The 17,738-nt window shown below is 42.5% G+C and overlaps 1 protein-coding gene across 1 annotated transcript in view; it reads right to left on the bottom strand.

The window, feature by feature from the left end:
• The window catches only part of Necab1 (N-terminal EF-hand calcium binding protein 1), a 150,343-nt gene that overhangs the window by 125,566 nt on the left and 7,039 nt on the right, over positions 1–17,738 (bottom strand). Inside the window, exon 2 of the mRNA XM_075966928.1 lies at positions 16,498–16,522. Coding sequence (XP_075823043.1) covers positions 16,498–16,522 — 25 coding nt within the window. The remainder of the gene's footprint in view (positions 1–16,497; positions 16,523–17,738) is intronic.

Raw genomic sequence — 17,738 nt, 5'->3', positions numbered from 1 at the left:
ACACAGCCTTCTCAACTTTGCTTTTAGAATTATGTTCTTTATCTCATCTTGTCCTGAACATTTTGACCTTCTCGGCTTCATTTATTTTAATTTTTAATTGAATTTGTTCTTTGGCATCTTTACACGTGCATATAGTGAATTCTGATTTTTCTCATTCCAACTGTCTCCCATCTTTTCTCTTCCCTACCAAACTCCCTCTTCCTGGGTACTTTCTTTCTGACATTTATGTCTTCTCATTTTGTTCATGTCCCCCTGGGTTTTGCCAGGGCCATCTGTGTAACTTTGGGATTGGAACTATCCAATGGAGTCTGGTGAGTACACCGTGGTCACACAATGGAAGACAGTGGCTACCAGTGGCCCACAATTCAGCAGTAAAAAGTACGGGCCCTGGAAGCTCCTCCCCATGACATGACTGACAGCTGAGAATTGCCTTGTGCAGGCCCAGAGCAGGTGATCTCAACTGCTGGGAGTTAGGACCACACTGTGAGTGCTGTGTCTAGAGGATGGGACTTTGCTTCCCTCCGGCTATCTTTTCGCCTCTTATGTTCTTTTCATCCCCTCTTCTGCCCTGTTCCAGGAGCCTTGCAAGAATTAGGATAAATGGCATGCTTGGGGCCAAGCCCTGTTTCTATTCTCAGCATCTTGGGCAGCCCGAAGTCTATGCATTCACTGCCATTCCCTGCATAGAAAAGCTTCTCTTATTAGACTTGGGAGTATAAACAGACATTTTGAAGGCACATTGACACTTTGTCTATTTAGCTAACTGTCAGTAGTACTTTCCTTCATATGATCTATGAACTTCTAAGACATGGGCTTTCCTTATTTATTAGCATGTCTCATACAATCTATTTTGATCATACTTTCTCCTCCCCCAACTCGTCTCAGATGCTCCCTACCCCTACCTACTTGCAAGACTTCGTTCTCTCACAAAAACCCAGAAAAAAGTGAAAATTAAAAACAAACAAAAATGCCAAACAATAACAAAAAGTTCACAAAAATGTAGAGGTTTTCATTGTTGTTGTTTGTTGGGTGTTGTTGTTGATGTTGTGTGTGTGTGTGTGTGTGTGTGTGTGTGTGTGTGTGTGTGTGTGTTGACCAGCTGTTGGGGACCATCTCAGCGATACTGCATTGGAAAAAACTCATTTTGCCTCTGTCAGTGGCTATCACTTGCAAATAGCTACTTGGTTAGGGGAAGGACCCTATGTCTACCTCCCCCTTGGTGCTGGGACCCCATCTGACTCGTGTCCATGTTCTTGTGTATGCTACCACAGTGCTGTGAGCTCATACGTGTAGCCTTGTTCTGGAATACACTCATTTACTGGAGCCACCCATCGGGTCTGATAGCTACAGTCTTTGCCGCCCAACATGTGCGGATCTTCCTCCCCTCCACAAGATTCTTTATATCATAGCCAGTTAATGCATTTAAAATTTCAAGGTACCAATACTATGTAGAAAGTTCCCATGTACCCAGCACCCCAACTTCTGATACTATTACTATCTTGCATTACTATGATATGTTTGTTTCAATTAATGAACCAGCATTAATACATTAATTTTAGCTAAAGGCTGTACTTCATTCTGACTTCTTTAGTTTCTTTCTAATGTTTTCTTCCTACCCCAGGGTTCCACCCAAGGTAAACTATTCCATTCTGACATCCTTAAGCTTCACTTAGCTGGAAATGTGTCATACTTTCCTTGATACTGACAATCTTTTTCATTCCATTTATTTATTACATGCCAATTCCCATTCCCCCTGTGTCCTCTCCTCCCACTCCACATTGGTAATCCTAACAGCTTAGGGAACACCAGGTCTGCTACTTTGGAGAAAACCCTCCCTTGGGGTTATTCTGATGTTCTCCCATGACTGGATGAGGAGTGTTTGTTTGGGGTAAGAGGACCACGTGGTACAATACCATCATGTCATTTCAAGATTTTATTATATGCTGTAAATTATAATACAAAGACACTCAATTTATTTCATTGCCATTTTATTTAAATTACTCTATTTTATTCATTGGCTCCTTTGTGCTGTATTTTTTGTTGTTGTTCTTTCTCACCTTTTATGCATTTTGTAGTCTTAATCAGTATTTTGTATAATTTTATAGATTTCTATTTAATATCTTCCTTTAACAAATCTATTGTGCTGTATTCTTTTTCTCACAATTTTATTGAGACTATAAATATTTTATAATATTTACTCATGTAAGTTTGCAATATGTGTTTCTGTTTATTTTTGAACTCTTGGGGCTGTGTCTGGCTCTCCAGCTCAGGCTGGCCTCCAGCTTCCTGTGTAGCTAATGTTGGCCTTGTCTTCCATTGCCTGAACCCTTTGAATCCGGCATTAGAGTTTCGCCACACCACATATAGCTTACCATTTATATTATAGTTTTTCACTGAGAGTGTTCTTTTGTTTCCTGTTTTCTTTTTTAAATCGTTCTTTGATAAGGTCATACAATGTATTGTTGTCATCTTCACCACCTCCCTCAACTTCTCCCTGATCCATCCCCCTTCCCTACTCACCCATCCACATTTGTCTAATTCTTTTCTCCTTTTAGTCCATCTTTTCTGTTTTGTACTTCCCATGTATTCTTGGACTTATGGATTAAGCCCAGCCCCTTAGGGGGCGTGTTCGCCTCGGGCGAATGTTCACTTATAAATCGGGCAAGCGGGAGCTCGCGAGCCCCTTCTGCTTTCCTGGTCTCTGCAGGAACGGTGGTTCTGTAAGTCTATTTCCCCATTGAAGCTGTATATATTTTTACAATCTGTCTGCATTCATTTACGCCATTACATGGATTTCCATGGGAGCATGGAACCACACAGGAACCATTTTTTAAAAAAAAATGGACGTTCCCTGTCCTAGCAGCTTTCGGTTGTCTGCAGCTTTTTGTCTAGGAGTGGGATTCATGCCCATCTCTCCTCACCACCTGAGATTTCTGTCTGGCTTGAACTTGTGCAGATCTTGTGGATGCTGTCACAACTGCTTTGGGTTCATCTCTGCAACTGCCCTGCTGTTTGGGGAAAGCCTGCTTTACTGCAGGCATCCACCACCTCTAGCTCTACAGTCTTTCTGCTGGTCCTGTACAACCGTCTGTGAGTGTTGGCCCGAGGGAATGTGATACAGACATCCCATTTAGAGAAAAGCATTCTGAAATCTCCTATTCTCTGCTACTTGACCAGTGTAGCTTTCTGTGACAATCTCTATCCTGGTTAGTTTTATGTCAGCTTGACACAAACTAAAGTAATGGTTCTCAACTTGTTGATAGTTCTATCAGCAGAGCTATCTCCTAGCCTCAAGAATTTTTACTACATATTTTATTGACTGTACTCATTATAATACTTCATAGAATAGTTATTCCTTTGTATTCTTTTCAGGAAGAAGAAAAAGAACCCAGAAAACATAAGGAGGTAAAATGGCTGACATGAGGTCAGGACACATCTGGGATACACTCCTGGAAGCCAGTCATTAAAGCTGAGAAGTCAGAGGGCCCATGCACCTCTGTCTACAGAACCTGCTTCTTCCCTGAATGGCCAATATACTGACTGGTTTTTATTGACCACTTGTGTGTCCTCTGAGCTGAGGGAACCTCAACCAAGAAATTGCTTCCATCAGATTAGCCTGTGGGCATGTCTGCGGGAATTGTCTTGATGGATGACTGATGTGGGAAGGACCAGTCCACTGTGGGTGGTACCATCCCTAAGCAGGTAGGCCTGGGCTATACGAGAAGGTAGCAGAGACCAAGAAAGGAAGTGAGCTAGTCAGCCGTATTCCTCCATGGTTCTTGTCTCTGTTCCTGCTTGAGTTCCTATCTGGCTTTCCTCAAAGGTAGACTATAACCTGAAAAGTGTGAGATAAAATAAACTCTTTCCTTCCCAAGTTGCTTTTGGTTTTTTATCATAGTAACAGAGAGCAAATTAGGAAAGCTACCAAATATTTAGACACTTACCAGGAAATAGATCTGTTATATAAGAATATTTTTATTATGCTAGGATTGTGCTGGGAATATTCAAGAAACACTGAGAGAATGAGTGCATATTACTGAAAAATTAAGAAGACTTTTAATGTCACTTCTGTTGAGAACTAACAATAACATTTTATGTGGGATTAGAAGTTAAAGAAACCAAATACACCCCCAGTTCCTGAGGCTTTCAGATAATGACAGATAAAGCCTTTGTTAGAGGAACATTTAATCATTCGTAGACGACATAGATTCGAAATTAACAGCATAAAGCACACTCCATTTATCTACAGATTTCACAAGTGAAAAACAAATTTCATACAACCATAAGAGAGGAGAGTTCAACCCCCAGTTGGCTTGCTTCTCTTTCCCTTCCTCCTCACAGGCATTCCTAGTTGATCGTCTCCACTTTTTCTCCAAGAGAAGTAAAGCTGTCTGTTTTCTCCTGGGAGATCAATAGTCCTTCTCTCACTAGAATGTAGCTTTATACATCCCACTCCATCCTCTGTCTCTGTCTCTGCCTCTGTCTCTGTCTCTCTGTCTGTCTCTGTCTCTCTCTCTCTCTCTCTCCAGTGCTGGTGGAGGCACATGTGGTCATGTGACTAGCTGGTCAATCAGGGAAAACTTCCAGATTTTTACCGAATCATCCCGGGGGAAAGTCCTCTCCTTTTTGTCCTACTGAGCTGGTGGCACCCGGTTCAGGAGCTAGCTTGCCACTGCTGGTAAGAAAGCCTGCCTACCAGAAGACCAGCGAGAGGAAAACCACAACTGCGAAGCAGAGATAATGATACAGAACAGTTTCTGAAGATTTGGATATGGCTGAGCCTGAGGTCATACCAGCTCCTGGGTGTTTCCATGTTAAAAACTGGCAATTTCCTAACTTCAGTTAAACTATTTTTTTTTTAAACTGAATTGGTCCTCACTGGAGATCCATTCTTGTTTTCCTAACCTCTACCCTTCTCAGAGAATTAATGCAGAACAATTATTACATAAGCCTTCTTAGGCCACTCTGTGCCTGGGGACCTTTCTTCTCTGATGGTTTCTACAGTCACAGGCTTATTAGTCACTTGGTTCTGGATGTCTTTGCATCATTGAAGACAAAGTTCTTCAGTCTTCTGCAGGCTTATGACTCACTCACCCATGAGACACTGAGTTCCCACAGGGAACATCAACCCTCAGTCAGCCCTTCTCACATCATTAAAGGTTTATTATTGATTAGCTCCATTTTCTCAAATCCATGCAGAAAATTAAAGAGGAATCCGTTGCACTGCACAGATACATAGTGTGCCCTATGAATATGAAGTTTAGCAGGAGTTCCGTGTTGGTACAATCCACCTTTCATGGTGAAACTACAGCTGAAGAATCGTATCTTTAGGACATACCTACAGGGAATTAATGAAGGAAGCTGACATATTTTGATTATTCATAATATTAAGCACCATTCATGGGGATTTATCTTTCTTATTCTTCCCAATTACTGCAAATTTTCTATCCTTACTTAAAAGCAGGGAAATAAGCTCAGGGAGATTAATTCTCCAACAATATCACAGCCTCATAAATGAATCCTAAAATATCCTTTCCTCTTTGTATCCTCAAACACTAGGATGCTCTCTGGCACACAAAGGATGAATCAAAATATCTGGTGTATATGAAAATGAAAAAAAAAATAGAAAACCCAAGGCTGGCGTTTGACCTCTGTGGTTCCAGATCTCCATCATACTGTGCATCTTCAAACATGATCATAGAATAATTCCACATTTCCTTTCTTTTGTTCTCAAACTGCTTTGACTATGTCAGTATTGTTTTTTTATTATAGAAAAACAATAGAAATAAAGATGAGTAGAATCTCTGAGCAGAGCAACACTCTGCAGAGCTGTACCAAATGAGGTGCCCTAGTTAGGTGCTGAGCCCCTTAGTTAGAAGGGACTCTAGATACACACTCTAGTTACAACCTCTGTGCTCTTGAGTTTTGTCTTAGGTTACTCGAGGATAAGTACAATGGATGGAACAAAGATGCCATCCTGTCTGTTGTTTTACAGTATTGTTGTTTACTAAGTTAGTTAGTTCTATTAGGTACAACAATACTGTGGGACAATGGTCTTGTTCCCTGTACAGATTTATCATTTGTGTTGCTTTAATAAAATGCTGACTGGCCAGCAGCCAGGCAGGAAATATAGGTGGGGGCGACCAGTCAAGAGAATTCTGGGAAGAGGAAAGACTCAGTCTGCAGTCATCACCCAGACACAGAGGACTCAAGATGAAAATGCCTTGCTGATAAAAGTACCAAGCCAAGTGGCTAGCACAGACAAGAATTATGGACTAATATAAGATGTAATAATTAGTTAATGAGAAAGCCTGAGCTAATAGGCCAACTAGTTTATAATTAATATAGACCTCTGTGTATTTCTTTGGGACTAAATGTCTGTAGAACTAGGTGGGACAGAAACCTCCGTCAACATGACAATTTCATTTCATGCATAAACTAATACCCTCAAGATTATATAAAACTTGGTAATTTGCAGATTATCATATTTCAGAGGTTTATAAAATTATTCATGTGTGATATAGAATGTCATAAGAAACATGGAAACATTACAGACGTTTGTAGCAACTTACATAAATAAAAGTGATACAAGCATTGCAAAGAATGAAGCTCTTACTATGTGGCTTTTGCTAGTTTTTTTTTTCTTTTTGCTAGGCTTTCTCAGAAGTCAGGCCACGAACTCAAGCAGGACTGGAACTTGGAGGCAAGAGCTGATGTAGAGGCCATGGAGAGGAGCTGCTTACTGGTTTGTTCCCATGGCTTGATCAGCCTGCTTTGTTATAGAACCCAGGACCACCTGCCGAGGGATGGCAACACCCACCATGGGCTGGACCCCCCCCCCCATCAACCACTAATTAAGAAAATACCCTACAGCTGGATCTTATGGAGGCATTTTCTCAATGGAGATTCCCTCCTTTCACATGACCCTAGCTTGTATCAAGTTGACATAAAACTAGCCAGCATATTCTCCCACATAGAATTCAGAGATGTCTGAATGGGAGGGACCAACTTTACTGGAAACCCATGGCTTGAAAGTTGTTTCAAGCAGACAGAGCTCTGCTTATTCATATACAGAGAGATGGGTGATCTGGAGCTGAGTGTCCTACAGACACAAATGGAGGGAGGTTAGGTAGGGAGGTAGGGAGGGAGTAGGTAGTAGGTAGGTAGGTAGATAGGTAGGTAAGCTTTGTAAAAGAGCCTGTGCTTTATCCTGAGGACAACAAGTAGCAAACACAGGTTTTTGAACAACACACAAACAGGAAGATTACTCCAGGATAGCCCCCATTGAAGACTTCTATCATGGCATTCCTTACAATGTAGAATTAATATCTAATTCAAATTTACTTCCATCTCAAAAACACGAACTTTAACTATGCAATCAGCTGTTTGTCACCCCAGACCCTTGCCTAGGGATCAAATGACTGGAGAAGTCAATTGAAGATGTTGTCTCATTGGCCACGCCTTTCCAGCAGCAGAAGCCTCTGCCCATGGGTCAGGTGTAACGTCCAACGGGAGTGAACACTATGGGCCAAGTCTGAGTAAAACCCAGAGTCTGTTTGCTGAAACCATGATAAAATATAAAGATCTAATTAACAATGTAAAGGAGAAATACATACAATCCCTCCAGATTTGTTTGTTTGTCTGTTTGTTTTTTCTAGGCTTGCCTAGCAAAGTCTCAGGGACAGCACTTGGTAAATAATTTCCCCAAACCTGTGAGTTTGACAAGTGGGTACCTCGCTGGAAAGGCGTCCTCGGAGGATGCACACTGTCATCAAATGGCCATCTTAATGTCCTGTATCTTTGTCATCTGCTAAATGTTATCACGGTCTCTTATGACCCTCCTCTGAGTTGCTCAAACTGCTACCCTTTCTCCCTCAACTCTTGGCCAGATTGACTCACTAGCAGCAGTTGGGGTGACTTCTGGGCAGCATGGGGGTGAGGAACTAGGAGTTAGATTTTCTGATAGGCAGACAGACAGGGAGAGTGGATGTAACTAGGTAATAAAGGCAGTGAATTTACAAGATGGCTGACTTCTTCCCCAACCTTCTAAGCTGAGGATTTAAAGCAAAGAGCTGTGGGCTTCATCTCCTGCCAGGACTGGCTCAGCAAGTTCAAGGCTGGATCCTGTTTCAACTGGCTTGTTTACATAACAGTTGGGAGCCATCCTTTCTTTCTCCAAAAGTAGCCAACCCTAAATTAGGGAAGAACCACCCCTCAGAAACTTTAAAAGCTCCAGACCCCAGGGAGAAGTTGAGCTCAGCTCCCCAAGTGTCTTCCCACCCAGCAGAAAGTCTTTTCTTTCCTTTCTTTCTGCTTACCTGATGTATGTGTGTGACTCCTCAGTCATTACTGGCAAAACAAACAAACACACCAAAAACAAAATAGAACAAAACAAAAATCTGCTCTGTTCCCTGATGTTTCTCTGTCTCTCTCACTCTCCTTCCCCCCATGTGTATGAGGGAGAGAGAGAGAGAGAGAGGAGAAAGAGGAGAGAGAGAGAGAGAGAGAGAGAGAGAGAGAGAGAGAGAGAGAGAAAGAGAAAGAGAGACTTTTATTTAGTGCCTTTATAGGGTGGCACACAAGATCAAGAGAAACCCTGTCTCAAAAAACAAAAAATAAAATAAAATAAAATTTGCATGACATAAATTTTTAATGAAAAGTCTTACACACATGACACATCCCATATTCCTTTAATTCTTTCAAAAGCTACAAATAAAGGTCAATTCAATTTCTTTAGTTTTCAACATGGAACAGCGACAGTAACACAAAATCCGAAAGACTGCTTTGTCATGTGTGAAGCACCAATGCCAAGCGTGCATAATGTAAACTAGGGTTGTCGTCAGGTCATCTTGGACGACCCTCTGGGTGCTGTGCTGGTAACTGCCCCCATCAGATGGAGGGGGGTAAGGTGTCGAGAGGGACAGGCTCACAACTAAGAGGGAGTAGGACAAAGAATAATAACACTTGACAATATTTCCTAAGGACTTCCCAAGGGTCAGCCACCATCCTGACCAGCTTCTGTGCGTTATCTCAGTCTCTCACGGGCACATAGCAGAGCCACAACCTTTCCTCCATTTTACGGATAAAGAAGCTAAGCAAGCTATGCAGGTCACATAAGACAATGGAACAAGGATAGGAATTCAGTTCATTTGACTGCAGGTCATGAGCTTAACACCATGCCGCCTTCCTCTGGGCTCTAGAAGGAAGAAAGCCAACAGCTAACGTGACTTTCACATGCATATAAGGTTGGGTTCAGGTTTCAGGGTAAATGCTATGCCTGGAGTACTCCAGGGTCTGATGTCATAGCCAGGACGGACTGCTGAGCAGTTAGTGGCCATTTATTGGGTTCGGAAGTTTGAATCTGGATTTCCTTCTGTGATACCCATTAAGCCCTGCTAATGTAAAAATCAGAATCTTCATGATTTTCTACTTCTGCAAGAAAAGTAACACATTTGTGAGTGTGAAACTGCTTTACATATCAGAAAGAAAGTACTAAAGAAATAGAAAATGTGTTTTCCCTTGTTTTGTTAAAAATAAGTCATTAGAGTCAGAATCTGTACTAGAGTTCTTCTCACACTCTCTGGATGGTGAGCCGCTCCTAACAGGGTCCTTCTTCGGGCACAGACTAAATGACTCATTGCTCATAGATCTGGCTTCCAGGGTGGCAGGTGTCTATCTGACTTTTCATCAAACCTAAGAAAAATCGCAGCACGGGCTACTTGAGAGTCCTTCAAACTGTCTTACTCTGCTCCATGTCCATTTGAAGAAACAAGTAAGAAATTATGAAATAAATATCAACCTTATACCAATTATATCAATTTCCGGGCGTACATCTCAATCTCTCCATTTTATTTGGGGCCACATCCTTGATTACAAGTAGGAAGGGTTTGCAGGCTCCTTAGGGTTGAAGGATAACTGTCAGGGAAGCTCACACCTCTCTGAAGACATAGACCTCTCTCAGGTTCTGAGGGCGGTATGCGAACACCTCACCTCTCTGTAAAGAAGCCCCACCTACTGAACCCTTGAACACCTTTAGTCTCTACCTAGCTTATTTTCATGAGAGGATCAAATGAACCAAGCTTTGGAGGATAAACTTGAAAGGCTATTTATTTTTTAATCAATTTTCATACAGTTAATTCCATATTACTACAACCCAATGCAGTCATCAGAATATACAAATAGTATGTGAACCGTTGCCCAGGATTTTCTTAGCCAATGCTGTTTTCTGGAGATTTGCTAGCCATACATTTATACCTTTTTCAGCTTTCCTATAAAATACTTAACACATTAAATAAATGTAACGATCATGTATTGCAACAACAGAACACGAGACTTCTGTAGATTGGTGTTACAACTACAACTAAGAGTCATGCATTTGCACACTAGGATTTATACAAACACGTGTGTATGTAGACCAGAAGAAGTCAATTTAGAGTAAGAAAAGTCTTGATTTACTATGCTGGTTCTGCTAATCACATAAGATACAACTCAAAGACAGTTGCCTAATGCTTCTAGCTTCATTTGGTCCATTAAAAATGAAACGATGGCTACAAATACACGCTATTATTACCTAGATTGAAATTAATGCGGCACTGCTGGGGGAGGATTGACATCAATAATAACAGCATACTTACTAAGCTGTGGACCTTGCATGAAACCATACTGAGATAGGCAAAATGAGCTGATTGGTCAAACAGTGGCAAGTCTATCACAGAGGTCACCTATCACTTTCTGATTGGGTTTGGATTGGGTTTCACACACGGTACGATAGATATGATCGGTAGCCCATGGCTGGGACAGGGAGTCACAGACCTTAGTAAGGAAGCTACTGCTGCTGTTTTGCTGTAGAGATGCGGTATGTCTATCAAATTACCTTCTAAATAACAATGTCAGACACACAGAAGAGTTCTGCCATCAACTGTGGTCAAGGAAGCATCTTTGTCTTTTGTCAGCAGTGACTGAATAGGTCAAAGTATGGAGAATAAATGACTTTTGCAGCCCACTCCTAAGTGAGACATCCATATTTTGCTCCTCCTCCACTTTGCTCCTTCCCAAGGCTCAGGGAACATTAGTGAGCAAGTGGAAAGAAAAAGAATGAGAAGAATTAGAGGAAGATGGGGGAGGGACAACACTGAACTCTGACTGTTGAGAGTTGCATGTCTAACTCTACTCCTGACCTCGCAGCTGGTGTGGCGATACCCATAAGGTCTGCACAAGATTGGACCTGCCAATACCTTGCTGCGGAACTGGGAAGGCAGGGCTTTGCTTTTCCTTGAGAATGTGTAGGCAGTTAATAATTGATGGAGGAAAAACATTTTCTTCATGAATGCTCCTGTGAGCAATCCTAATGAAACTCATTATGTCACCAAAGGTAAGGAAAAGGGTGCAAAAGAAGAAGAGGGGGAAACTGGGAAGAGGGAAAGAAAGGTTGAGTGAGGGAGAAGAGGTTGTGTGTGTGTGAATATGAAATTCAATATAATGAAATCCATTACTGTGTATACATAATGTGTAATGATAAAAGTAAAATGCTTCAAAAGCATAATCTCATTTAGTTCTCAAGGCAACTTGGTGACAGAATGCTATCATTCACCCATCTCACAGACGAGGAAACACAGGGAGCGTGAGTGCCTTGTTCAATATCGTGCGGCGAGAGTAGGAAACAAGGGACTGAATCTCTATTTCTCAAATTCTCGTTTTCCTACGACTTTAAACAGCCTATGGTGGACTTTCAGACTGATTTAAGACAATGTATATGAAGAACTTAGGGCTGGTCCTAGGCTGTAATAGTCAACCATACATTTTAGTCACTATTAATAATTGGTAAAAAAAAAAAAGCTATAAGCAGGGGGAATCTTGATTAAATAAATCCATATGATTCCATTTCTTATTCAGGCTTCAAGGTCAAATTGTTGATGACGCCCTTCTCACAATTCTTCATAGGTTTACTGAGCACCTATGTCACAGCAGGCACTTTGCTCAGACTCTTGGACCTCAGACAGCTCTGCCCTCACAGACTAGAATAACTAGAAGCCAGAGAACGACAGGGCTGTTCGGTGGGAGGCAGGCATCACACTGGGTCACAAATGCTGTTTATCTACCCTATTAGCTGACGGGCACAGTCGTGGATCTTGCGTTTCCCCAAAAGAGGAACTGGATGTCACCTCTCACCACTAGGAGCCTTTTTACTTTGCCTTTTACTAAGCTAAAGAAAATCTCTTGGCCCAGACACAAAGCAGTAAACACCGTATGATCTTAGTTATATGTAGAATCTGAGAAATGTCAAACCCATAGAGACAGAGAGTAGAGTGGCAATTGCCAGCTGCTGGGTGTAGGAGAAATGGGGTGATGTTCTTAGAAGGATACAAGCTTCCTGTCATAAAACCAGCAAGTTCTGGGGACCTGCTGTGTGACGAATGTGTTGATCAGTTTGTGGTAACTATTGCACAATGAATGCATACAGCCCAACATCATGTTATATACCATTAATACACACAACCAACTATTTTGTTAATTAAATATCATTAAGTAAAAATTAGATGTAAAATAATTTTTACAAGATTGAAAAATGTCAGTATACTGTTTCCATTTTCTTTCCGGCCGTGGGTGAGGAAGCTCCTCCAGAGTTCCGCATTTCCGAGTTTAATTTTGGGCTTTAGCGATCAAAGCCCTGGTGTCTCCCCTAAGCAACACTACTTTCAAGTCTATCTCTCTGCTTAGGCTCCTAGCCTGTGATTTCAAAACAACAACCAGACCAAAAACTCTCTCTCCAAGACACCATCATTACAGCTAATCCCTAATCATGTACTTTCTCCCATTTACCCAGCAACTTCTCTTTTATGTCAGAAGGCGTCCAAATGCTAATTCTGTCCTCTGGCAGCTGACTCATTCTGCTTACTGCTTCTCATTCCTTTCATTATCTCAGCACCAATTAAGCTGTCCACAAGGGTCTCCATCACAAGAGTCTGTTACCAAGAGAGTAGATACACAGAATAAATAGCTGCTGATTTCCAATGAGAGATCTTATGATACAAAAAGATGGCTATTTTTTTTCTTTTTTTTTTTATTGAGAAAAGGAAAAAAAAAAAACAAGTTTCCACCTCCTCCCAGCCTCCCATTTCCCTCCCCCTCCTCCCACCCTTCTCCTCCTCCCCCTACTCCTCTCCCCCTCCCTCTCCAGTCCAAAGAGCAGTCAGGGTTCCCTGCCCTGTGGTAAGTCCAAGGTCCTCCCCCCTCCGTCCATATCTAGGAAGGTGAACATCCAAACTGGCTAGGCTCCCACAAAGCCAGCACATTAAGTAGGATCAAAACCCCGTGCCATTGTCCTTGGCTTCTCATCAGTCCTCATTGTTCGCCATGTTCAGAGAGTCCAGTTTTATCCCATGCTTTTTCAGTCATAGTCCAGCTGGCCTTGGTGAGCTCCCAATAGATCAGCCCCACTGTCTCAGTGGGTGGGTGCACCCCTCGTGGTCCCGACTTCTTTGCTCATGTTCTCCCTCCTTCTGCTCCTCATTGGGACCAAAGATGGCTATTTTTTTATCTCCTTATTTACACCAGACCCCCCCCCTTTCTTTTCTTTTTCAATTCTGCATGACTGGTAAAGAGCCTTATGTTGCCTCCCCACCAAGTCCTGCTACAGGAGACAATACTGCAATGTCACCAGTTGCTTCATATGGCCAAAGCATCGCGACACAACAGAGCTCACAACTTGGAAACTGAGTTGCTACTGTGTATGAGGCACACCCCCAGAGGTTTGACATTGTCTCATGTGCTATTGACAGTGATTCCTGGCATCCATGGAGTCATGAGGTAGGATAACTGTGATTTAGGCCCAGAACTGCTAGACTCCAGGCATGCCCCGACTTTATACCAAGAGTCAGGGTGAAGAATAAGGTAGAGAGAAGGCAGAGAGGAGTGGACAGATCAAAGCAGTGTATCCTGGCAGAGTATCTTCACTAGTAACTTATCAAACAAATACCAACTAGTGTAAAGGTGAGTGCTAGGCATAGTGTTGATGCAGAAGACCGAGTTTTGCCCTAGAGAAGCAAGTTTGGCTAAGCAAACTGGAATCTTGATCAACTTTAGCCCTCCTCTAAAATGATCTATATATGCAGAAGCGTTAGGAACTCAGAGAGAGGGTGAGGCCCTGCAGCATAGGGAAGAGTTAGGAACTCAGAGAGAGGGTGGGGTCCTGCAGTGTAGGGAAGAGTTAGGAACTCAGAGAGAGGGTGGGGTCTGGCATCATAGGGAAGAGTAAGGAACTCAGAGAGAGGGTGGGGTCCTGCAGCATAGTGAAAAGTTAGGAACTCAGAGAGAGGGTGGGGTCCTGCAGCATAGGAAAGAGTTAGGAACTCAGAGAGAGGGTGGGGTCCTGCAGCATAGGGAAGAGTTAGGAACTCAGAGAGAGGGTGGGGTCCTGCAGCATAGGAAAGAGTTAGGAACTCAGAGAGAGGGTGGGGTCCTGCAGCATAGGGAAGAGTTAGGAACTCAGAGAGAGGGTGGGGTCCTGCAGCATAGGGAAGAGTTAGGAACTCAGAGAGAGGGTGGGGTCCTGCAGCATAGTGAAAAGTTAGGAACTCAGAGAGAGGGTGGGGTCCTGCAGCATAGGGAAGAGTTAGGAACTCAGAGAGAGGGTGGGGTCCTGCAGCATAGGGAAGAGTTAGGAACTCAGAGAGAGGGTGGGGTCCTGCAGCATAGGAAAGAGTTAGGAACTCAGAGAGAGGGTGGGGTCCTGCAGCATAGGGAAGAGTTAGGAACTCAGAGAGAGGGTGGGGTCCTGCAGTGTAGGAAAGAGTTAGATAGGAGGCCTTTTGTGCAAGACCGTGTGCAAGACGTGGACATTCTCAAGGTCCCTGGAGTGGAAAGTCGTAGTAACCATGATTACTCAGGCCTGTGTCATGGAGCTGTGAGTAAGGAGAAACACTCAGGAAACTGTATATTTCAGAGGACTGCAGGATAAACGCAGTCTTTGCCTGCGAGAGATAAGATCAGGGAGAAGAAGGTTTCATCACATGGTAAAAGCAGACATGAGAAAGGAGTAGGGAACAGAAAGGAATCATGTTAGTGGGAGGAACTTGTGGGAGTAAGGGATGGGTGGAACAGGTGACTTCTCTGTGTACCATAAAATATGGGGGCACCATCAGCCTCTAAATTCATTCATGTGAATTGATTTGTCGGATGGTTTATGTCATGAATATGAGTTGTGGTAACTGGGTTTTACCATGATTGTGGAGTATGATAGTTTTGATAGAGAGTGGGAAGATGGATACAAAGGTAAAATTACCAGGCCTTACCAGAATCTGGAGATCCAAGAAAACAAAGGCACAACCTGAGAGAGAAGGGGCTTCAGGTGAGAGGGGCCAGGTGTATCTGTCAGAACAGCAGGCCGGTGCTGAACTACACAGCAGCCGCATAGACGAGTGTGCTACCTGACCCCGGGACCCCGGCAGAGGGTTAAAGAGTCAGATAAGAAAGCCTCCTCACTTCCATGCTCAAGAGTAATGAGATCGCACAAGTGAATAAAGATGCCCTGAACTGGTGATATAACAATCGCTGTAACATCGCTTGAATAAAGTGATTTATGCTCTCAGACTTGGGGTGATTCCCCAGAGCTCCCTGGATGGACCATTAGGTGCTGAGGACTAAGGTGCACAGTGTCAGAAACGCTCTTCTGGGTCTGGATGCTTAAAGGAGATCTATATAACATGATTTAATGGTCAGGTCTGTCAGCGCTCTTTTCTTGGAGATAAGAAGTGAGATTCCCAGAAAGCGAAAGAAGCCTTTGTACTCTAAAACCATCAAGCCACTCTTACCAGTAATGTAACTCCAGTGAAGTACTTCCTTAGAACAAACTTAACAAGCTCTGCTTCTGTGGAAGGAGACTTCTAGTGAAATCAAGGAGTGAAATCTACCTATGAGCTCATAGTTGAACTTAGCAGAGCCGCCTCTAGATTTTCAGGGCAGACTTTTATATCTGGTTTGCCATCTCTTCCTTCTCTCTCTCTGTGGATGAGAGTTTCCCATGCCTCCGATACAGGAGTAAGCTGTACTGTTTCCAGGCAGCCGTCCCACAGTGCCCTTGGAACGCCTTAGGCCACAGAGAGATTAGTGCGCCTAGATGCTGGTACCAAGCAGATTTATGTTCAAGTTCTCTAGCTTAGAACTCTTAAGACACAACAGACAAAGCACACAGCTCAGTACACTCAGTCAATCAATGCGATTATTGCTTTATTTCCTCCCCAAGCATTACAGGGGAAAAATCCTAGCCCATATATGACAGGACTCCTTACTTCAAGAGCATAAATCCCATCTTGTTGTCAAATGTGAATTCACCTGCCTCTTCTCATGAGTATCTGGAGCCATAACTTGATGAAAATGATAACTATTGATGAATTATATTTTATAGGTCAATTTCAAGGACTTTCAACATCTTTGTTCTTTATAAGATAGTCTAAAATATAATGAATTAATTAAATAGAAATTGTATAAATTTGGTCTTACCATTTTTGTCTGCTCTCCTCAGTATCTGGAAAGAAAAGAAGAAAACATTTATTATCTTTTTTCCCCTATGCTGGGACTCTAACTCAGTGGTAAAGTACTTGCCTAGCATAAGTGAGGCCCTAGATTCAATCCCCAGGATTGGCAGGGGGAAGAAAGAACATCTTTAGTTCCTAAATAATGAAATGCATGCTATATTCACACACAATTAATCTATCACTAAGCAAATGAAACTCTAATGTTAATGAATATTTTCCAACTGAGATTTTCATTTTTAAATATTCCCCTACCTGAAAGCAGCTCAAATGTCCATCTGTAGGTAAACTGATGAACCAAAATATATGATCAGCACAAAAAAAGAGCTAGTGGGCAATTTAAAAAGAATCCGCTAACAAAAATATCTTGCATGTAAAAATGTGGATGAATCTCAAAGTAATTATGTTGAATAGAAAACCGAGACACAAAAAATGCCTGGGTATAAGTCCAGTTTTAAAATGAATGATATTACTTAGCGACATAAAGTAGATCGAAAGCTGTCTAACAGTAGTCAAGGCCGAGAGCTATGGATTATCAAAGTATGTGAGAAAACCATTGAGGATACAAATATTAAATTATCTCAAATGTGATTGTTTCATTGCAGAGAGCAGGAGTGCTCACACATAAGCACTAGAGAAACCAGGAATGTTAATCAGGTTGTTTCCTCAATGGAGGAAAGGTCTACCTGTTTTCCACCCAGAAGATTGGGAGTGGATGTCATTAATGACCTGGTGATCTTTGCTACCTGTGGAGCCAGACCTCACCCAAATCCCCAGACTGTTTATCACAGTCTCTCCCTCCCTAGACCTCTATATTTGGCTTAGTTTCTTAGTCAAGGGAACCCATAGTTAGAGGAGATATCACCTGTTCTTCTCAGGCTGCTCACCACTGATGCTATGTCTGTCGGAGACCACACCAGATCCTAAGCCCTTAGGCTATATATAGGTCTCCATGGGAGAGGTCACAAGTGCTTTGCAAAGATGTAGTCACGTCTTAAGCTTTATTGTATACGTGGGATTGGAATATTGTTACCAGGAAATGTTTATCCAAAATTGTGCTGCACTTAAATATCTCTAAAATAAACTGCCCTGATGAGCTCTGGAAGTTCAAACCAGCTTGGCTAAATCACGTTGAACCGAGTTTTCATTCTTGCCTCTCTGCAGAACATTTTGCTGCCAACCGTGATGCTCGCAGGGACTCACAGGGAC

This window comes from Microtus pennsylvanicus, chromosome 3, assembly GCF_037038515.1.
Source record: "Microtus pennsylvanicus isolate mMicPen1 chromosome 3, mMicPen1.hap1, whole genome shotgun sequence".
Lineage (NCBI taxonomy): Eukaryota > Metazoa > Chordata > Mammalia > Rodentia > Cricetidae > Microtus > Microtus pennsylvanicus.
The sequence above is the reverse complement of the archived record's forward strand: the minus strand, read 5'-3'. Positions and strand labels throughout refer to the sequence as shown.